General features: G+C 41.6%; 2 protein-coding genes across 6 annotated transcripts in view; both read right to left on the bottom strand.

The window, feature by feature from the left end:
- The window catches only part of LOC110988221 (centrosomal protein of 85 kDa-like), a 39,384-nt gene extending 17,254 nt beyond the window's left edge, over positions 1-22,130 (bottom strand). Inside the window, exons 1-3 of one of the 2 annotated variants that reach the window (XM_087146936.1) lie at positions 21,748-22,130; positions 20,319-20,417; positions 19,074-19,190 (exon numbers count right to left, since the gene is read on the bottom strand). In XM_087146936.1, coding sequence (XP_087003062.1) covers positions 19,074-19,190; positions 20,319-20,328 — 127 coding nt within the window. In that variant the 5' untranslated portion in view covers positions 20,329-20,417; positions 21,748-22,130. The remainder of the gene's footprint in view (positions 1-19,073; positions 19,191-20,318; positions 20,418-21,747) is intronic. The other variant, XM_087146934.1, reaches the window with a different exon arrangement.
- On the bottom strand, positions 1,196-9,179 carry LOC147796600 (uncharacterized). 4 transcript variants are annotated; one of them, XM_087146738.1, is made up of 4 exons: positions 6,074-8,737; positions 4,968-5,132; positions 4,493-4,581; positions 1,196-3,988 (listed from the first exon to the last, which is right to left on the bottom strand). In XM_087146738.1, the coding sequence occupies exons 1-4, from the start codon at positions 6,114-6,116 to the stop codon at positions 2,228-2,230; spliced, it is 2,058 nt and encodes a 685-aa protein (XP_087002864.1). In that variant the 5' UTR covers positions 6,117-8,737; the 3' UTR covers positions 1,196-2,227. The 4 variants fall into 4 exon arrangements, with proteins under 4 accessions (XP_087002864.1, XP_087002863.1, XP_087002866.1 ...); XM_087146737.1 differs by having other exon boundaries at positions 1,196-3,991; positions 6,074-8,735; XM_087146740.1 differs by lacking the exons at positions 4,968-5,132; positions 6,074-8,737 and adding an exon at positions 8,752-9,179.
- Positions 22,131-23,049: the final 919 nt, after the last annotated feature.

The following is a 23,049-nucleotide window of genomic DNA, read 5'->3' as shown; positions in this document are numbered from 1 at the left end:
GCGACTGATTTAGGCACTATTTAAAGCTGCTTAAGCACCCGATCTGAGAAAACAGATGAACGGGAATTTGAGGCATCTTGTATTCACTGGGAAGGTACCGAATCAGAGAACTGGGTTACTGCGCGGCGACAACGTTCATTCGATCAACAACGAGTTGCCGCCGTGAAAATGCCGTATTTAAGTCAGTCGTGATTCGAAAAGCTCGCGTTTCAACTTTGGATTGTATACGTATCATAAGGCAAGATCAATCGATCGATAAATCCGTAGCATATGACACTAGGGAGACAATGGCTCCTTTAAGAGTCATCCCAGAAAACTCACATTGTGAATACAGCGTGTAGTTTTTCTGGAAACTTAACCACAGCGGTACATTTTTGTATTAATATTCATCAGCGCTGTCATTTATGATATATTGTTAGTTATTTTGAGTCCAGGCGTCTTTTAAGAAAAAATGAACAAACAAGGTTCATTGAAGGTCGGATCATTAATATTTTTCTTTGAAATCAATGCACTCTTTTGGGGAGACAGAATGTGGAGTTTTTGCAATGGTCGGGTAACACAGATTTGAATGAAAAAACTGTAACCTGAATACCTAAACATTGGAAAGTGTAGTGAGGATGGGATATCAGATATCGTTAATGAAGAAACAATGACGTGCATCTTTCCCATTGGATTGCACCATCGTTTGGGGCGGGAATCGCTAGGCAGAACGCCAGTGGTTTGTTTTTGTGTGTGTGTGATCTCCTACACCTGGAGAGGATCGTCGGATAAAAATTTAGTATAAATAAGCCTTTGCATCTTAAAGTTTAAAGGGTTACAGAAATTCAAAACATTTAATTCACACGATACTGTGTGATACAGTTGAAATACTTCGCGCGAACTGAATGTTTTCAACTTCTGTATTCCCTTTAAATATCCACGCAAGGGAAACGCGAGGAGTGGTCACTTTGGGAGGAATGCGTAATAAAACGTAAATGCCCACGCGAGGAAACCGCGAGGAGTTACACGTACACAGCAGCAATTCCGACACATGCAGTACGTGTACTTTACAGGCCTATTACAGGTTAAACAAAGCTGACCTCTTCGGACACGCATTAGAAAACGCCCTGTTTACAAAGAGAATTCTTGGGTAAGGGGATAAGTCTTAAATTACCACATCAAACACACTGTTTAAATTAAAACATCAAACACGCTATTTTTCAAATTCAAGTTGTTTTTGTTTCAACAATCACAATTACAAAAATTCATAACCATACAATTTAAACAAATACATGTGTCAGTGATCATCAACTGTATCACAATGTTTTCGTGCATAACAAGCTGCAACAAGCTTAAGCATACAAATATGGGTTTAGAGACAAACTTCTCCTGAAGTAATGTGAACGTGTTGTCTGCCTAGATGATTGTCAGAGTTGTGGTACTGATTGCGCAAATCCTGGGTAGAGATAAATGGTCCATAATAAGGAGTTGAAAATTATCCTCGTCAGAAAATCAGTCGTACGTTGGGGCTTGTTTAGTTTTGTTTTTATACGTTGCTGATCGTTAAGAACAAGTTGGCTATAATTCAACTGCATGTACATGCAAACTTAACAATTACAATCAAATGAAAGTGAATATCGCCAAGTTACACAAAAATTGAACATTAAACATCTGTTGTCAAGAATTTGACTCTACTGGTGGGTGGGATGAAAAAGGCTTTGCTCAAGAATGAGATTCAAGTACTAACCGGACAAAGAGCACAATATGTGACCTGTCACCACAACATGAGCTGAAAGTCGGAATTTTCAAAAATTGAGATATTGGTATTTTTGAGTTCAGCAGAAAAAGAGCTCTCCGGTGGCATTTACATTGAACACTTTGGGTTGAAGTATAAGGTGACAATGTGACATTATTTTGGCAGCTTTGCGTCTTTGTTCCCGACATTTTTTCAACATTTCAGACCAGGCATGCATAATGCGACTGTCAACAATGCAGTGAAAATGACATTTTTTACTCTATGATCCTGCGAAATATTTGGAATTAAATAGGAGACGGATTAGTCTTTCCAAATAATACAAAAATCCCCAAATTAACCTCCACTTCAATATGATTTTGAACCTTTGAAATAGGAAAGAGCGGTTTGCGACTTTGCGCTCATTTTTTCGTGACGGGTCACATATAGTCGCTTTACGACAAACTACAATAAAGACAAGATCTTGACCACAGTCATGCGATTTACTGTCTAAGTTTAAACTTCATTGTTCAGTCGCCTGCGCTTGCGCAAGATTTCGCGTCCATTGGTGTCAATTGCTCTTTTACAGTTACGCCATTCCATCTCCTGCAGACATTGTGGAACCTGAATAACGCGGAAAAAGTGGCGGCGCACCGCGTCCAATTTATCCTGGTCTAACTGACCCACTTCGCCACGCTTTGGTTTTCCGCACCTATTCGATGCAAGATCATCTTCATCAAAAAATCTTCGTGCCAGCCGGACAGCGAAGTTCACGCTCGACGAGCTTGCTCGTTGCATGCGTACCAACTCTTCAATCGGAAATTCGTCATCAGTCGCATCTGTGCTTGGAGATGGAAATGAATCGAGATCTAGAGTTGATACTGTGTCGAGTTTAATCGCTGGGTTAATTTGAATGAGCATTTTTTCAATGATAGTGAATTTTGCCATTATTTCTTTCCTCATATCCCTCTGTTCCCGTTGAAGTTCTTTGAGGAAGCTAACTACTTTGTCATCTTCAAATATCAGAGGGATTATTTTCTCCAGCGCTTCAACTTCATTGTCTTCTCCACTGTGGTCTTGGGTGTCTGTGCTATTGGAATCGTTTATTTTTTCTGTATGGATCTTGTCGCCATTGTCAACCCCCGAAATGTCAGTTGCGTAATCTCCCTCAGAACCGTCTTCATCTTCCTCGTCAGTCGTGTTTGTTTCATCCGCATCGTACCGATCTAAGACCATATCGCTTGTGTCATCTTGATCAGTGCTGTCTGTCATGTCACCGTCAATCTTGTCTCTATCGTCCGTCACAAACTGATAAACGTCCGTTAAACCATCTCGATCAGTATCGTCAGAATCATATGGAGTTTCTACTTCAATATCGCCCGCGGTTTCTTCGTCTTTGTCGCCCAATGATTCTTCGTCAGTGTCGCATTCAGTTTCTTTGCTGTTGTCGCGCGCAGTTTCTTGGCTGTTGTCGCGCACAGTTTCTTCGTTGTTGTCGCACGCGGTTTCTTCGTCGTCAGACTCACCTTTGGTTTCTTCATCCTTGTCACCCGCAGTTTCTTCTACGTTGTCGCGCCCAGTTTCTTCTACGGTGTCGCGCGCAATTTCTTTGCCAATTTCGCGCCCAGTTTCTTTGCCATTGTCGCGCGCAGTTTCTTTGCCAATTTCACGCCCAGTTCCTTTGCTAATTTCACGCCCAGTTTCTTCTACGTTGTCGCGCCCAGTTTCTTCTACGGTGTCGCGCGCAGTTTCTTTGCCAATTTCACGCCCAGTTTCTTCTACGTTGTCGCGCCCAGTTTCTTTGCCATTGTCGCGCGCAGTTTCTTTGCCAATTTCACGCCTAGTTTCTTTGCCAATTTCACGCCCAGTTTCTTCTACGTTGTCGCGCCCAGTTTCTTTGCCATTGTCGCGCGCAGTTTCTTTGCCAATTTCACGCCCAGTTTCTTTGCCAATTTCACGCCCAGTTTCTTCTACGTTGTCGCGCCCAGTTTCTTTGCCATTGTCGCGCGCAGTTTCTTTGCCAATTTCACGCCCAGTTTCTTTGCCAATTTCACGCCCAGTTTCTTTGCCAATTTCACGCCCAGTTTCTTCTACGTTGTCGCGTCCAGTTTCTTGGCCGTTGTCGCGTGCAGTTTCTTCGTCTTTGTCCCCTGTCGTGTCTTCATCGTCGTGGCCCTCTGCTTCTTCGCCATTGTCGTTTGTGTGTTGGCCCTGTCCCCGAAACAGTATACGAGCCTGTTCCTGTGGTTTCTTCTTTGTGGTAGTGCCGCCTTGTTTCTGCTGAAACAAGTAAGTTAGGAGTCGCCAAGTAACAAAAGTGGACTAAGATTTATTCTCTAGGAAATTTTCCATTTGTAAACAAAAAATCGTGACTAGCACGTGACGCTGGCCACGAGCTTCATGTTGGAGCGCAAAAGCGTGACATTTAAGGTTTGGTTAAATAACAGGATAAACAAAAAGGATGAAGACCCTGAAATCAGCTAAGAGTCTGGTATCCCCCCTCCGGCTGCGTTTAAGTCAGAACACAGGCGTTCTGGCTTGCACAGTCAAACGTTATCGAGACCCCAGAATTCATGGAGCTGTCAAACTGACATCAAAAGCGAGGCCACCAGAGCCAACTCCCCTGTGATCACTCGATACCAGCCTTTTTCTTTCTCCAAATATTCAGAGAGGTTCCGGATGTTGTAGAAGCCGGATAGTATAAATCTGTGGTTCCACGGGATTTTTCCTGATCGGGTGCTCGGAGGGAGTAATCTAGCAAATCATCAGACTAAAATTCACCTGTTCCATTTTCTCATGCTTTGGTTTCTTGACTTTCGTAGATTTGTCCAAAAGGGCTCTGTCATACTCGTTCAAAATTGTGCGGTCATCTACAGTAAGACAAATCAAAGTTGGGCCAGTTATGAAACAAATAGCCGAATTTCTGTTCTTCTTTAGTGTACATGTACACACCTCCGTCAATGTAATAACTTTGGTGTCACCTTAACAGTGCTTTAATATTTCTAGTTCATTGTTATGAACGAGGAGTTCCATTAACTGGGCGACGATTGCCTTCCCCTGCGCAGGTAGGCAGAGTTCCGAAATTGAACCAGAACCAGGCTGCTCAATTCAGATAAAACTGACTCGCTTGAGTATTATTTAATCCCAACACAACTTTCTCTTATGAAATGGAATTGTATTATTGGTTTTGTATATTATACATATTGCAACGTTTATTTGCTTGTCTAAATTGATTTCATTCATTATAGGAGTTTACCTGACATACAGAGGACCTTTGCTGATAGTCGTTCTCCAGACCACCTTACATGTACTGTGGATCCAGCAGTTATTTCATTATGTGGACCACAAAACTCCACCGCTAGCGTTTTGACAATGGCAGTTTTGTTATCCACGTCAAATAAAACTAAGCTTTCTCGTGGCACTATAAATTAAAGGAAAAACGTAAATTAAACAAAATGTGCACCCTTATCTTTCTCAGTTAAGCTGATGTGAAGAATGTGTGTTCAAATGAAGTCCGATATTACGGCCTACTTTAGTGGCACTTGTTCCTGTACGTGGCGTACCGTGCTTCAGCAAATAACCATCAAACTTTATACATGAACATGTATATACATCTATCTTTAAAAAGTTAAACCATGAATACCTCCATTCATAATTTGAACTACGTTTAAAGTCAATCAGAATATTGTTTTATATTGAACGTACATTGCATTTATCGTGCCCATTCTAAAACCTACGAGGCCGTGTACTCCCCACGGCCACGCCTAGTCCACGGGCTGCCCACGCGCTGCCCACGCGTGGCATAAGCCCCTGCTAGCGTAGCTATAAATATAGACCCATGCTTACAGTACATGTAGGTTAGGCTTATGACATCTGTATGCATAGTGAATGTGTAGCCTCCGTGCGTAGCGTTATTATGTAGGGCGTATATGTTAGTACTTGGGCAGTGCAGTACTTATGCATAGGCTAGTGCAAGAAATTGCTCTGTACTCGCATGACACACATTGAAGCAAATACTCACTTAGTCGTAAGTTGAGTGCAGGTGACAATTTTTAATTCATACTGTCTTGGCCCAAGTGAGGACCAATGAATTTCCCACCTTGTCTCAATTTGTCCGAGTTTCATGGCACTGGTCTATGCTCTCGCCATCAGAACAGGCGTACACTGTATGCGCATTATCGTAGAGCGGCATATGTGGGTGTGGCACTGCATTGGATGTTAGACGGGCCCTAAAGATACAGGCTTGCATTGTTTTTATCATGTTCTTAAGTTCGCATATTATGAGGTCAGATAGTTTTGAAGTATTGCTTGACTGGGTAATCACTTTCTACTCATGATAATTACATTTTATTCAGTACATACCTTTCAAACGCTGTCTCAAGGTGCTCATTTGAATTGTTGCCATTTTGCAGCCGCGATGCGCGAGAGGCAGGGAGGGCAGTACAGGTCATAGACTGGCAACCGGTCCAAAAGATAAGTGTCGGGGCCGTCTGAGGCTTTGCAGGATCAGTGTGGGTGATATTGATGAAATTTGGCGCAAGTGGTAGAAAGTAGAACATGGCCCTCCAATTTGCAAATAAACCTTAGTACCCGGATGCACGCCCTTGCCTTGCTATGACTTTTGGGATTACTTTTTCCAAATGGGAAATGTACGATCGGCATTTATCTGGGGTGACGCGTGTCCGCCAGAATTCCTTGATACCATTTACAAGGTGCATTTGGTTCTCTGGTTTGACTTTTCTTCTCAAAAAGTGTTTGAGCTCCGCCCAAAGGTTTTCAATGGGGTTCATGTCCGGTGATTCAGGGGGTGTCTTCCACCAGTTAATGCCAAGATTTTCCATTTCTTGCCGTGCCCTGTTGCTCGTATGTTTGGGGTCGTTGTCCTGCTGTAACCGGTATCCATCAGGAAAGACACGTGTTGCAAATGGGTGAAGTGTATCGCGTAAAATTTCGGTAGCGTAGAACTCACCATTCATTATACCTGAAAAAATGAGCAGGTCTGTTCGGCCACGCTTTGAAATTCCACCCCATACGTGTACTTTGCATGGATGTTTTGGTCTTGCTCGTAGTGTTCGTTCTTGGCCTTTCCTCCTGAAAGATCGTTTTAGATGTCGTTGAAGTTCAATAGAACATTCATCAGTCCAGATAACGTCGTCAAAGGTTTCTCCATTGGTCAGACACTCCTGAGCAAACTGCAGTCGCTTCGGCCTGTTTGCCTGTCGAATTAGTTGGCAATACCTCGTCCCCGATCTTTCCCAGCCGAGACGTTGCCGAACTCGTTTGACTGCAGACAGGGACAGCATAATGCCAGTTTCGTTTAAAATAGTGGTCTGCAGGTCGGTAGCATTAAGCTCGTTGTTTTCATTTAGGCTGTTATCTATTAGGTTCTCGATTTCCGCTGTGCATTTGGTTCTTCGGCCTGTCCGCCGCCTGTCGACAAGGCTTTTGTCCCGTCTCAACTTACGAATAAAGCCACGGATTCCGCTGATGGAGGCAGTTACATCATTCTCGCGTAAACACGCTTGGATGTCTTGAACGGATTTTCCAGCAGCGTTTAAGAGTGCAATTTTTTGTCTCGCAAACCTCCCAAAACGAGCCATACTACAACTTAAAGTGACAAGACCACGGGTGAAAAGACGATTAATACTCGCGTTTATAATTAATTTGCGACTGAAAATAGCCTGTACAGTTGTCTTATCGCCAAAATCGTAGTGCAATGTGTATTCCGCGCGTGGATTTCGCAAGGGACTTTTTTTGTACTTGTCTTAAATAATTTGCTTCCTGCCATGCCCTGATGCATGTATTGTTTTAACCATCGGTTTTCCGCGTGTACCCTCTCTATATAGCTTAGGGTAGGCATTAAAGATCACAGTGGGAGGAAACAATTGCGTATGCCACGCCTGGCTAGCTCGTACGGCTTTTCGATGTGCAATTAGTTTATTTGGAGGTGCACAATGAACGTAATGTATTCACTAAAAAAACTCTATTAAATTCGTACTTGTGAGCGGAGGGTAATATGGTTTACCAGACATTAAATTTTTTTGTTTTATCTTTTTGAAGACACATATAAATTGTTCAGGTCATTTGCCGATGTTGAAGTTTGGCACAAACAAGTGTGTGCCTGATTTCTGGATGACACAAGAAAGTAGGCCCAAATATCAGACTGGATTTTAACACAAAGTGTTCTTTTAAAGTTTCAAAGAAAGATTAGGTTTTTTTACAATGGGGATTGAAAAACTGCCAATTTCCAAACACAAGCAGTGATGTTTTGTGATCCAAACAAAACGAATAAACAAAACGAAATAGCTGCTGGATCCACAGTACATGACGTCCGGGGAGCGACTGTCGGGAAAAGTTCTATGTAAGTCAGGTGAACTCCTAAAGAATGAAATGAATTTCAACATACATGTTGCAATATTTATAATATATAAAAGCAATAATACAAAGCCATTTCATAATAGAAAGTCATGTTTGGGTTAGATATTAAAGTTTTATCTGAATCGAAGAGCCTGGTTCTTGCTCAATTACAAAACTCTACATATCCGTGCAGGGGAAGGCAATCGTCTCCTAGAAGGGACTGAACGGTTTTCAGCTCAGTCTTGAACTCCGGACAAAATGGTATGTTGCTAATTCTCCTCACCCAATTAATGGAAATCCTAGTTGTTCGTATAATGAACTAGAAATAAGCACTGTTAAGATGACACTACGGTCACAGCTAGTAAAGTTACATTGACGGAGGTATGTTTACTGAGTTTAATCACTTCTTCGAAACGGACTCTTCTGTGGTTTGTCTTATCCTAGATGACTACACAAATTTGAATGAGTACGACAGAGCCCTCGTTTGGGACAATTCTACAAAGAATTCCAGGAACTGAAACATGAGAAATTAAACAGATGACTTTTTATTTGATGATGTTGCTGTCAACCCGACGTCATGTTAAAAGAATCGACTTTTCGCTCCCAGGCCTCTCATGTATTTATGTTTTCTGTTCTGATACAGTAACGTAAGATGCAAGTGATGAGTTTTCAAAATGTCTTACCTGGTCACTCCTGTCTCTAAGTGTTGCTTCAGCAGAAAGATGACAATACTAGGGCAAAGAAGAAACTTAGGGAATATGCAGGTAAACCAGTTCGGGAACAAAGTCATTCATAACGAAGAAACCATACATGTACGTGCATCTGTTGAAAAATCCGCGGACGACAATGACGAAAAATCGCGGTCGACATGTATGGAGAAAGGGCGGGTGACAACAGCGAGGGAACCTTGGGTGACACAGACGAAGAAACCACGTATGAAAATTAGTGTCTATTTACTTCCACCCAACATATACATGTATGTAAAAATGCAGTGAAGACAAATATTTATCTTTACAGGCATATATGCAAGACTAATCTTTTATGCCTTACAAATTGGTTCAGCTGCATGGAAATGAGTGATGGCTCCGTGGAAATTGTAATTTTACGAACTGTTATACCGTTGATTTTTATGGTCCTGATTATTTGCAATTGGAAACTATTTAAATCAACCAAGCAATCTGAATTTGAAAAGGTCTGATAATGGCTACTGATAATTGAATATCTCCCCTTAATACCGGTACCTAAGAAGCCTCAGTACAGAAGTGTCTCTTTGCAAACAGATCTGACTTTTCATGAGTGCCCGAAATGGTAAGATTTGTTTTGCCCATTTTTGTTGAAATTTATGCACATTAAACAACGTTTACGAGTTGCCGCTGAGTAACCCTCCTCGCGTTTTCCTCGCGTGGGCATTTACGTTTTAATACGCATTCATCCCAATGTGACCACTCTCCGCGCGTTTCCCTCGCGTGAATATGCAACATACATCATTACACATGTAGTACGCATTAAAACCTTAAATTGCTGAAGCCTTAACATAATGAATATTAAAATAAACTTTGTACTCAACGAACCTTGCAGTCTTTCTAGCGATACTTGTGAATCTCCCACCCCACTCTCCGTTCCGTCAGTTACCAAGCACCTTACTGTTTCTGCTTTAACCTTAGTGTAGCACAATGATCAAAATCGTCAACTCAAATATCACCCTAGTGGCTATGGTAGACAAAACTGACATGCTTTGGTCATATGCTACGAACCAAGTCTGGATTTAGGAATAATCTATTGCTTGGTAAAACACAGGACCCGCGACAGAGAGGGGGCAGTGCACAAAACAAGAAAAATCATCGGAAGAAATCTCGTTTATTTCAATCAATGAACAGAGATTGCGCAGGGTGTTACCCCTCCTGGTTGTCGGGCTTGGTAAAATTTGTGATTTTAAGCATGTTAACCTTGCCACTAAATCTGTGCTTAAAGTGTGATGCAGCCTTTTTCTCCAGTTTATCATTTCTTACTCTGTCGAGTGAATCGAATCTGAAATGCTTTTTGTCGTTACCCCCCAACCTTTGTCTATAATTGGCAAACTCGCCCGAGATTTATAAAAAAAAATTAAGATTGAGTATCAAGATGTATTTTTGCGTTGGGGAGATGTTAATTATATATATAACGGCTTTGCCCTTACCCAACCCAATGAAAATAGTTCGCGATACCCGCTGCTTCATTTGACTCGGACCGGCCAGCCGACCCCGGCAAGCTCGGTGGTCGAGTGGTTAAGACACCTGCACTAGTAAGCAGGAGGTCGTGGGTTCGAGTCCCACCCGAGTAAGCTTGTGAGGTTTTTTTCGCAAGCTCTCGGACAAGCACTGAGCATACAGTGTTTATTAATATACGTTGGGTAAGGGCAAAGCCGTTATATATAATTGAGTATCAAGTTTAGTATCTTCATTTGGTGGTGCAAGGGTTTCTTACAGATGGCAGGCAATTAAGATTCCTTCAATATCTGCCGCTCAGAAGCTTCTGGCATTGGTTTTCCTTTCTCCCTGATTTGGAAGATACCAAACGGGCCAGATTGCAAGAAACAGGGATGTGATTGGAGAATTGGGAAAAATCCTGAAACTGCAAGCGCGACACGCAGCCGAGACTTCAGAAAACATGAAAGTGTGAACATCAAATGCGGCCTTCATATTACGCGCTGCGTGTGTGCAAGCGCAATGAGCATGAACACTGCGGTGCGTGTACGTACGATGCAGCTGGGCTCGATAAGCACGCTAGGCTTCTCATTTACTCATATAAAATGCACGCGAAATACAGTGCTGCAGCCGAACTGCCGAACCGAACCAAAACTCGTCGAACATGGCACTTTCGAACCGAACCGAACTGGTCGGTTCAAATGTTCGGCTTTCATATGGCATGGCATTGATAGCGCACGGAATGCACTCACGAAAACGTGATAAAAAAGCAAACACAACGAAAAATGGATAACGTGTTGTGCCGCACCGGCGCTCAGCACATGTGCGTGCACACACGTACATGTACATGTACCTGTACTATGAATGTACTGTACATGTACAAGTACATACAAGTATATACACATGTACGTGTACATGTACAGTAAACTTACGATGGCCCCGCATCACGCGATGGTTGTAAAAAGCACGCGGTGAGATTTTTCTAATAATCAACCGAGAACATGCAACGTACGGCGTTTCCACTGCACAACATTTCTAAATTCTCACTACATCCAACTGTGCTTAAGTATATTCAGATTTAGCATCATGTTTACAAATTTCCAATAGCCACGCCTTTACGCTTCACATTAGGCCAATGATGTCATAAATGGCCGTGCAAAACGAATTCTGATTGGATGCTGATCACAGTCGGACTCATGGTCGATGGATGCAACTCCGGAGGGAAAACTGATTTTGCCAGGCGGGCCTGTCCAGCGCTCCAGAGCGAGACAAGATTTGGGTCGTGCTGCAGCCCAACTTGCCTTTCGTTGACCGTATTTGATCGAAGTTGAAGCGTGAATACGTTGTAATGGAATTCAGCCAAATCTCTAAGTTTTAGCAAATCTAAAATAACAAAATGCCGTTATCCGTTCAAAAATGACTAATGGAAAACGCCCCTTTGACTACGTGGGCTCCATCCTGAAAACTTGATACCAAAGTTCTTCTTGGAATACATCGAAAGCCATTGTTTGGCTGTTGAATCTTTTCGTGAAAAATAACCAAAACCAATTCGCTCAAAATCTCATTGCCAATATCGACCATGCATGTCACACTCAGTCATACATGTACATGTTTGTAACGGAGTTTTCCTATTGGTTCAATGTGGTTGAACAGTTGAAAGCTTGTCTTATTTAGACTCCACACACTGCTTTGCTCCGTCGCACGCGGTTGTCAGAGGCACAGTGCATGCGTACGTGTAACACAGTGACGTCGGCGCTGAGGCCTCTACTCTATTTTATGAAGGTTTTATGAAGGAGCATGAATATTAATTAAATATGCCAAGTTAGCGCACTATTTCCGCCATTCAATTTGTTAAGTGAAACGTCACACCACTTTAACCCACACCCACTGCATGTGAAATTCGTTAAGTGAAACGTCACACCTCTTTAACCCACACCCACTGCATGTGAAACAATGGAAACCGAAAGGAAACTTTAGCATTCGTCCAATCGCAGTGTTGCATGACGGACGAAGTCGTACTGACAAGCCGGGTAGAAGCTTGCTCAATTTATGACAGATCGATTTCAATATATGCCGCAAGGCAATCAAAATGGCGGTAAAACACCGTAACGAAACTGCCGCGAAACAGATTTTCGTTGTCACGAAAAGAGGGATATTTAGTGCCAAAAATAAAGACGCAACGCAGGTTTGGAATTTTATTGATCAATAACATTATTTTCGAAAAATCACAATGCACACTTGCGTATACATGTACACACTTTTTTGCGATGTTTGCGTACATGTAACTCCGAAATATCATGACGAATAATTGTGACAACTCGAACAGAACCGATGTACGGAAAAAGGATGATTACTACAGTAAAATGAAGCCAAACACACAGCAGTAACGTTGAGTGAACCTTGGATTTGAAAATCGTAATGCACTTGTTCTTTTTGCGCGGCAACAATGGGCCTGCTCGTGTGCTGCAGCTGGCTGGGCTGCGCCGTGACATGCCCGGAGCTTGGAAGCCGGCTTTGATGATTGGTATGCATGTACCTTTACTGCATCAAGACGGTACGTGCACTCAGAAATAAAAAAAAAATAGTGCATGTAATTTACTTTGCTGTTTGCTTGATCTCGCTGTGGTGATACCCTTACGTGGCCCGTGCGTGAGAACAAAACGATTGACGCGCATAAATATAAACAACCCTAATTGTACAGGGAACGAATGCGACGTTAACCTCTTGCGTGTGATTTGGAACCCACGCGTGGCAATTGGAACTTAATATTTTTCTCCTTGAGCACTGTGTATTTGTTCCACGCGAGGCCCTGCATTGCCACGCGTGGATCCCCTGCGTGGATGTCTCTTAATTTCGGGCCGTACTGTACATCGTATGTGGGCGGTTCCGTTACGTTCAAAATTGATAAAAACATGGGCCAAGTGAACCACATCTTTTGAAGACAATTAGTCTACAGGTCTTGGGAAAATGTTACTCTTCTGTTTATGGCTTTATGGGACACAAACACATGAACAGGTAAATACATATACATGTACATGTCCATGCACTTACTGGTATTTCTGCAACCTACATGTAGAGTAACAGCAAGCACTTTTACTGGTCATCATTTTAATTTTCTGATGTATCTGTACGTACATGTACCCTACATATATACATGTACATACAGTACTTATAGTACACGTAAAGTGTACACGTGCAAGTACATGCATACATGAACACAAGTATTGTTGATTGGGAGGGAACATTTAATTTCATTTGTTACAGAAGTAACATGTACTCTAGTACATTTATAAGCTGGGAATTGATGGAATCACTTGGAATTGACTGCACATAGTGAACTTTTCATAATCTGTCAATGGTAACAGCTGTTCTGATTAAGAAATCAATTGATCAATTATTGATGGAATTTTAGAATGTTGATGTACTGGAAGTGACTGTACCAGTAAAAGATTTCATCCACATGAGTCAGAAATGTAGGCCTACATGTACAAGTTCAACGACCACAGTAATAACCACAGTAATAACCTCACAAACACATACATGTACAGTACATGTACCTATAAAAGGCATCCCAACAGGAGTGACCACAGTGTGAGCCTGTGTTACAGTGGTGGCTTATTTAATAGGTGGCCTATATTAAATAGTGTTGATAGAACAAACGAAGTTGAAACCATGAAGTTGGAGAAAAACAAACAGAAAACACAATACAAGGAAACCAGATGCTGCACTGGGTAAGCGCATGTACATGTACATTTTTGTACTTGTAAAAGTACATGTGTACTACACATGTACATGCACCCACGTGACTTGTTTGGAATCTACACCAACGTCTGGGATTACTTGTAAAGGTTACAGTTAATGCTTGTCCGTACATGCAAAGTGAAACTTGCCAATGCAGTTATTAGCGTCATTATAAACGTGTTGACAGTACTTGATATTTATAAGAGAATAAAAATGACCGGTACAAAAAGTGCAACTTTGAGCAAGTTCAGACAGTAATCGTGGTTCATGGCGTGTCTTTTCTTTACCAATGTACATGTGTACCTGTACTGTATGCAAAGTACATTGTACATGTACGTACATGTACAAACATGTACGTACATGTAAACAAGAAAAGCTTGATGATCATTGGTGGATCCTGGAAATGATGTTGGAAGTTTGGGGCTGAAGTCAATACATGTACATGTACCTTATAGGCAAGATTTTTGTTGTAAATTTGTTCCTATAGCCATGAAAGAATAGTCACCACTGAAACAAAAGCCACATCCCACTCCCCTGGAGGGGGGATATGTTGAAACTTGAAAGTGTGCTGATACCGAAGGGCCGAGTCAATTCAAATAATTTACGATTTGAATATTCGACCTTCAATTTGATCGAATATCCGAACATACTGACCAGCACACTGTTGATGAACAAACCATACGTACAAAATTAGTTGCAATAGCACACGCAATTGTACATTATGATCAAAATAATCTAATCACATCTAGGTGTATGTCCAGCCAAAACTTAGCGAGATTTAAGAGATGAACAAGACTTCTTGCCCTGTTGAAAACGTCTATTCATTTTAAATTGTTTAATGAATACTTGACTTTTAAATGGTTTTTTTCCTTTTAAAACAAAATAAAATTTTTCCCTCCCTTTTCATGAATTTTGCATTTGAATATTCAAATTTGAAAAACAATATTCGAATATTGGACAATCGATCGAATATTCGGTTATTCAGATATATTCGGCACAGCCCTATGATACCATACATGTAGGTGTTAATGTACATGTACATGAAATGTTATTTCATGAAATAAATGAGTCATCATTCCATATCAATTTTGTTTACTATTTAAAATTAAGTTACTGTATGCCAACATGCGGTAAAGGGACTTGATGGAGGTTGGGCATGTGCCCAACTTGGGAAATGATGGCTTGGGCTGATGCCCATTTCAAGTTGTTTTGATTCTCACCATTCGTCAAAGTGTATGCCAATAAGGATGACACAATTTCCACGTTCCACGCACCCATGATTCATTTTTGCCACATACTGTACATGTACATGTACATGCACAGGTACATGTATACATGTACAAATCTCTTTAATGGGTCAGGTGCATATTTTGAATAAATTCAGTGGCATGTAACAATTGCAGAATAAAGAAATGACCATCCTCAAACGAATAATCTACAAAAAAAAATGCTATAACAATGATTCGGCAAATGATGGTCAAAGCAGCTTTGAAATGACCAAACCCTGTCCACACATAAAACAGATCGCCTTCTGTGTTGATCAGGTCTTGTCAACTATTGCCTCAATCCTGACTCACACTGATGTATGGGTGTACATGTATGTGGGTTTTGTTTCGGTTTTGTTCTGCTTTGATTCTCTGAAAACAATGTTGAAACGTACTGTGAACTTTCAAATTCCCTTTGAAAACTGTAAAACTTATCTAAACAAGGCCAAAAAGTTGTAAGAAATATTCTGACCCTCAAGAATCCTTTGAAACCTCACCTAGCAGACTTTAGAGGAATTTGAAACATTTCAGATCAGATATTAAAATCAGATTAAATTAAGATATTTAAATCATATATTGAATTTCAAGGAAAGTTATTGATCGTGATGTCCATCGTTGACATATGTTTTGGCATGTTTGGGGTTATTTTTCTTGGGGGGGGGAGGGGAGAAATCTAGGATTTACAACGTACAATGTACATACAGTATGTTTGTGTACATGTACAACAAACTTGTTTACTAGAAAAACCTGGGATTCATAAAGCACTGATGGTTTTGTTGACCAGTTGAATTGCAAGACATTGTTTACACCAAATTTCGTTGAAAAACGTTGACAAGATTGAAGAGCAGACGAAAAGAGACAATTGCATGAGCGTTTTATACACGTACATGTATTTAACAGTAATGGCGACTGCAGCAGGAAACAATGATCAGAGCATACTTGTATCAACCCTCGTACCCAAGATTGCACAATTACAACACAGTGGACACAACACATCAACTCTGGGAAAGATCACGGTTATCCATCACTTCTTGTGGCCAGGCAATATCGCCAGTGCACTTGACGCATGAACGATACATGCGGGCTTGAAGCATATCACTTGATCAATTTTCTACCAATACAATTCACTCTCTATCAGTATGACCATGGTACACCACATGTACATGTGTCATTGGTGCTCTACACAAATACAGGTCAGGCACCTTGTTCTTTAAAGGGCAGTACAATATCTCACTTGCAAAGGGCACTTGTAGTAAAAAATCAACTTGTCTATGGTGAAATTTCAGTGGGCATTGAGGCAAAGAACAGGGGCATTAAGGCAATTGCCTCTGATGCCTCATGATTGTAGGATTCATGAAGATTCCTACAAGTTAATCACAAGACTACCAATATAAGCTTCCTGAAATTTACCATGGGGAAAAAAGGCTTATTTAGACTTTCTTACACAAAAGATGATAAGTGGGAAAAGCGAACGATGGGTTACGCTATATCAGTTGAGGATAAATTGCAGTGGAAATACAGTACCTGTACATATGCATACATGTACATGTATATCTTGACGATCCTGCTTTAAAGAAATGCCCTTCTTGTATGTAAATATAAGTGGAGAGAACCAGATACCATTGTCATAATTCATCCACAGGAAAAAAAAATGGACAGAAGGTGAATTACATGTACATGTACGTACAAAGTAGCAAGAGGCATACAATATACATGCATATGTAGGCTACATGTACGTATGTATGTGCACATAGTGCATATGTACGTTTATTTATTTATTTATTTAACGTTTCCAACACATTAGTGAGGCCAGATTATAATGATCACGGAGAAAGCAACTGAAGAGGAAACAAGGGAAAATAAAACAGGAAATTTGAGATTCTTGGGGAACCCCAGGACTGATTATCTCCAGCCTTGGGTCATCCTCAGTGACCATCCTCTTTCTCTCTTGCAGTTAGCTGGTTTCCTAGATAATTACAGAGAAACTAAAGGCCAGGTCCTGAGCAGACATCCTACGCTACGGCTACATGTACATGTATGTCAACATGTATTTACTAGCATCTCCCTGCATATTTCCGATGGGGGATCACCTACATGTAGCCCTAGACGATTTAAGGCCTTTTCACACAACGAAAAATCTCCGGGTTGGACACAGGTCCAACCTGTGTAAAAGTCACTGACCTTTTCACACTTCACCATTTGAACACGGCACTGACCCAAACCCAACCCTGCTTGGGAGATGGGATGAGAGCCCTCGACCTGTGTTGAGACGTCCGACATGTGTTGAAAGCCATAGTGTGAATGCAAATGGGTTATTGCTAAACATGCCCTAGTTTTGCGCGCATTCTTCGTAATCGTACTGACTTTAATTCTGCTCTTACAAAAAAACATCTGAAATGTCAGATAAAGGCTCTCAATCTGAAAAAAGGCCGACATGGAAAGTGGAGGAGGTGAAGGCTTTGTTGGCAATTTGGGATGACAGCTCCATCCAAAGCCAGCTTGATGGCACGACAAGAAACAGCAAAGTGTTTCTCAAAACAAGCTATTTGACCCATGTCGGACACGTGGGTGTGTCGTAAGTGTGAAATGATCGCTCAGTACACGGGTCCAAACATTACATGTGTAGCAAAAATGCCGGCGCTGTATTCAGCAGTGTGAAAACGGAGCAGAATTGAACTGTGTTGAAATTTTAAGAAATCAACACGGGTTGGAACCGTGTAGATTTCGACACAGATCGGACGTTCACAGTGTGAAAAGGCCTTAAGTCTATTGCGGCCAGACTGCCCACCACTGGGAAATGTCAACGCAAGGGCTCACCTCTCTGAACTACATGTACATGGATGTAAGTAGCCTTGACCCATGCCTACTGAGTAATTGCCAAATTGAAGTTAAGAACCTCTGACAGTTGGGGTCACGCCCAATCCAACAAACTTCCATGTAATTAACAACGCAAACTGGAATTATCGCAGGAAACACGCAGCGGTACATAACCAGCCCCCCCTCCCCCCAGCAGGCCTCGTGCAACTACCGGTATGATCCTTTCAAGTTGACTTCCTCACCCTTATTGTCTATAGAATGCACAATGGGAAAAGTTGTGGGAATTACAGGTACAATACACACCGGGTACTTTGTCATGCACTAAAAAGCTGTACATATGTAAACACATTAGCCATGCTGATGCAGCCAGCTTCATACGGTATGCACATCAGTATTACTTGCCAAGGAGATCTCCTTGAGTATAGGGTATGAGCCCTGAGCTGGACCAAGAGAGGGCCCGATTTTCCTAGCAACAGAGGCTCCTTTGGTCGGAACTGCACTTCGCTGGTTCATAAACAACTATGAAATGGGGTAGCGTCGCTACCAGCAAAATGAACATTCCTGACCAATCTGGCTCTTTCCAACCAATGAGGGGGTGCTTCTGCTCAAGGCAGATAGTAAGGATATATACATACACGTACCTGGAACATTAACTGTACCCTTAATACCATCAAGAAGCGATGAAACTTGCCATGTACATGTGTAGGGCCTACATGTATACAAGTTACAGGTGCAGGTTGTTTGTGATCAGATGATGATCACATTAATTTATGTACATGTATGTACTGGTAAAGTGCATACTATGCATGCATTAGTGCTGATGATGCACCTGTCCAGTAAACTATAGTAAGCCTAACGTTATAAACCACAACTTTATGATCAGTCATGATAAATATGTACATGTACGTACAGTGCGTGTACATGTACAGGTACATGTACATAGGATGAAGGCACATGTACATGTACACATAATAATAAATTGTGAATGTTTGACAGTACCTTCATTGACATTGGTCAGAGCTGAAACGTGGCCCTTTCTGGCCCTCTTGTGCTGCAGTCGTGACTTGGGCTCTCCCAGAATGGCCGGCGTGGCCCAGTCGTCAAACGTGCTGCCTTCTGTATGTACATGACCAATCAACAGCCGAACAGTTACTGGGTTATACATCAAGACATAGGACGATAATGTCTGATTATACCCTGCTAGTGTAAAAATAGAGAGCGGCAAAAAGACTAAGTTTCAGATGGCACAGAATTAATCATTATTGGACATGAAAGGAAAGTTTCACGTGAGATAGTTACTTGACCCGCTGCACAGTGTGGCTTATACACTTTGTAATTAATTCAAATTTAGGGCTCGCATTTCAGATGAAGCCTAACAAAGTTTTAAGGGTTTCTTGTTTTTGTATTTGAAATGGTACTCTCAGGACAATTCAGTTATGAATAATTTCTTGAAGCCTATGAATCATGAAAAACAAAGTAACCACTGCAAGCTACCACAGGTAAGGCATTTAAGGGCCCTGTTGTGCAGTAAAAACAACCTCACAAACTAAATGGATTACTGTTTATCTGTAGTGTTTATGTGTATGCACAATGCACATGTACAGCTTAAGAACAGAGTGAGTCAAACAGGGCAACAACAGAGGGCGCTATATTCTTTGGGTGCTTGGCTATTTCCACAGATTTGCTATTCCTGTCCACATGGGGGGAGGGGCATGATAGAGTAAAATCTGTCCCATAATTTGGGATGCCAAACACATGAATCACACAACCATCGAATCCAACTGCTTGCTTTTGGAGACATTTGAAGGCCTACATGTACATTTAAAACCAAGGCTGTCAAGCCGTGTACAGTAACTAAACACTGGTCACTTGACTTCTTTTCCTCAGCCTGTATGAATTCCCACCCCTACCCCCCTTTTCAGTTTGTCCTTTTGGGGGTAAATTTGCAATGTATTTTCACTGTTCATTTGTTTCTAATAACATGTAACCATAAATGCAAATTCAAACCTTTTTCTGGGCAAAATCTCCTTGATTTAGACAACAAGTGTCAGCAAAAGAGACTAGAAGATCTATCAACCAATATAGAATAATTTTCAATGTAAACAACAAACCCACTGCCTCCCTTTTTTAACCCCGAATGAGAAACTACTGTTTTTATTCCCTTGGCCTTACTAGACAACTCCATACAAAGTAACGGTTTTGTCCTACAAGTCTGACTCAATTCCCAATGATCAGGATACTCACTTGTCTGCATACTGTTTGTCAAAGTTCCTCCCCGTTTACCCGTCACTGTGTTGAACCCTGCAATGCAAACACAGAAAGCCTCAGACTGAAGTTCCTAATCTGAGATGGAACAGAAGAGACACAGTACAAACAGGAATGCCGATGACATCTAAATACAAAGGGCATTCTTCAACTTTATGAAAGTATCTATTTTGGAGGGAGGGATCAAGGATACATGTACACTGTACATACATGCATGCATACAAAAAATCAAGGTTAAGTTTATTCCTGACACAACTCATCTCCATCCCTCCCTTCCCCCGAAAAAATAAGTAGCTTTTCCTAAATCACACATGTACAGGTAAAAGTAAATATATGTATGATGGAGTGACAATTATATTACTTGTATTTTTACATACATGTACATGTACTACTGAATACACGTATACAAACAATATTAACTACTATGAAATTAAGAGGCAGAGTGACAAACTAGCAGTAGGGAATAGGCCATCTTGAACTTGAACTTAAAAAGTGAAGTTAAGAAAATCTGATCATGTCACAATGCCAGTGAACATGGTGAAGAAATATTTGGAAAGAACATGAAGAATTCCAAAGGCCTCCATATACAGATGACACTAATCATCCCCCTGCAGTGACTCCTAAGCCTACTAGCTTATCTGAAAGCAATAAAATATATTTAGCAATGTACAATATTGGAGGGAAAAATTCCATACTCATAAGTCACTGGCCACTTTTTTGACATTTTTAAAATCCAAGTGTTTTTTTAAAAAGGGGGCGAAGCTATTTTGGGGGCTAAAAAATGCGAACGGGGGTTTGGATATGGATGCCTGAATTAAAAAGTCAAAGGGGCACCTACCTATTTCAGTTTTCACATCAAAAAACCCCAACAAGATTTTTCTGTTTTTCTCAACATGACGGACATGGCAGCCTCCAACCTGCAGTTGATCATGTGGGTTACTAGTGCCCCAACAAATAATCTCAAATACAGGCCCCTATATCTCTAAATATGCCAAAGACAGAAACTTCCTTACAATTTCAAATGATTTGTAGGTAGGGCCTGGGCCTAAATGTTTGATAAATTACTACTTAGGTACGGTACTAGCATGACTAGTCTATGGATATTTCATATGATTAGGGCCTAGTCCTACTGCCTAGGAAATGGCCAAAGGTAAGTCTGAAAACACTTTTCAGACCTTTGTAACTGTAAGGTTACCCCCAGAACTGTGGGGTCCCGTGGGAGCGGAGTGGCCCCACAGTTCTGCGGGTAGTGTAAGGTTAGTGCACAGTGTCAAGCGGCATTCCAAAATTCTTTCCGCATCCTACTCGCAAAATTAGTATGATGATGACACGACCTGACAAAAGGTGTTGTAGAATAACTGATCACATGGTGTTCAACCACAGTCCATACACTGCAGGTGCAACATACCTGGAATATTTGTCTGTTGGTTGTGCTCGTTGAGCGAAGTTTGGAGAGACTTCCATGACATTCCGGTAACCCAGGTTAGTCCGCCGGGCCGACCGCCGTAGCGACGTTTTATAACACCAGGCACCAGTGAGTTTTGCCAAGAGCAGATGTCCAGACACAGGCTAATGTTAGTCGTGTAGCCTTGTTCCTGTTGTCATATACAATGTAGGGGCCTGTGTCAAAATGTTGAACTTAAGTGTTCAAACTGTCAATCTCTCCAGCTACATGTATTTCAGCCTCACTAGGGGCAGCAAGACCATTCAGTTTTTTTCTGGAACGAAACTGAACTTGCGCAGGGCGCTGCCATTTTGCAAGATGGCGGCGAAAACTGTCCAACTGTCATTGGTGATGACGTTCGGGTGATTAACCAATCAACAATGCGTTGGCGGAAAGCACAAAGGGTAGAATTGGTCACGGCACGTGCCGATTGCGTTAATAATATAAAAGTTTTTTTTTTAATCGTTGTTAACAAAAAAAAACGGCTACGTGGCTAGTGTTCATTTTAACATGTGCATATTATCACGGAGGAAGGAAAATAAGTCTTTGTGACAAATTATTTTAATTGGGCCCAGCCCAATCATGTTTTTTTTCTTTGTCAAGTAATTTTGTGGACAATTTTCCACATGATACAATGCATTGAGCATTAACCCTGGTCCCAAGGTTGATGGGTGGGATTTCTAGTCACATATTCTGAAAAGTCATCCTTGTTCATAGCGTGACAGGGCACAGGGTTGAAGGTCCCACTTGCCGGGGGCCAGAGTGCGGGGGCAAAAGCAAAGATCGTTTTGCGCCGAAGACGCAAGATGGATAACTCTACCCAAACGGTGTAATTATCATAAGCGCCATTTGAGCAAGCGATACGCCTGCGCAGTTTACGGTAATGCTTCGACGCAAGCTCACTAGGTGCACGTTCCTGTTGCGGCGCCTGCACGTACCTTTGCATTAATGGGCATTGCGCAGGCGTATCGCTTGCTTAAATGGCGCCTGTGCGATTACAACGTTTTACGTGTATTCACGGTGAAGTTCGCAATCTTGCGCCGCCACGCGGCACTATACGATCTTTGGGCAAAAGCCAGGTGCGCATAAAGTCAGTGACTTCAAAAAGTGGGGAGGGGGTATATCCCCCATTATCCTACAAGATTAACGTCAAGATGACGTTATCAGGTGTGGGATTACAGGCAATTAAAGTTCAACATTTTAACTCTGCCAAAAACCATTTAAAATCAATCATGAGATACCCCATCTTGATTTCCTGCAGTAAGT

This window comes from Acanthaster planci, linkage group LG15 (assembly GCF_054643075.1).
Source record: "Acanthaster planci isolate LZ-2023a linkage group LG15, COTS_SCS, whole genome shotgun sequence".
NCBI classification, from domain to species: domain Eukaryota; kingdom Metazoa; phylum Echinodermata; class Asteroidea; order Valvatida; family Acanthasteridae; genus Acanthaster; species Acanthaster planci.
Note: the sequence above shows the minus strand (reverse complement) of the source record. Positions and strands in the feature narration are given on the sequence as shown.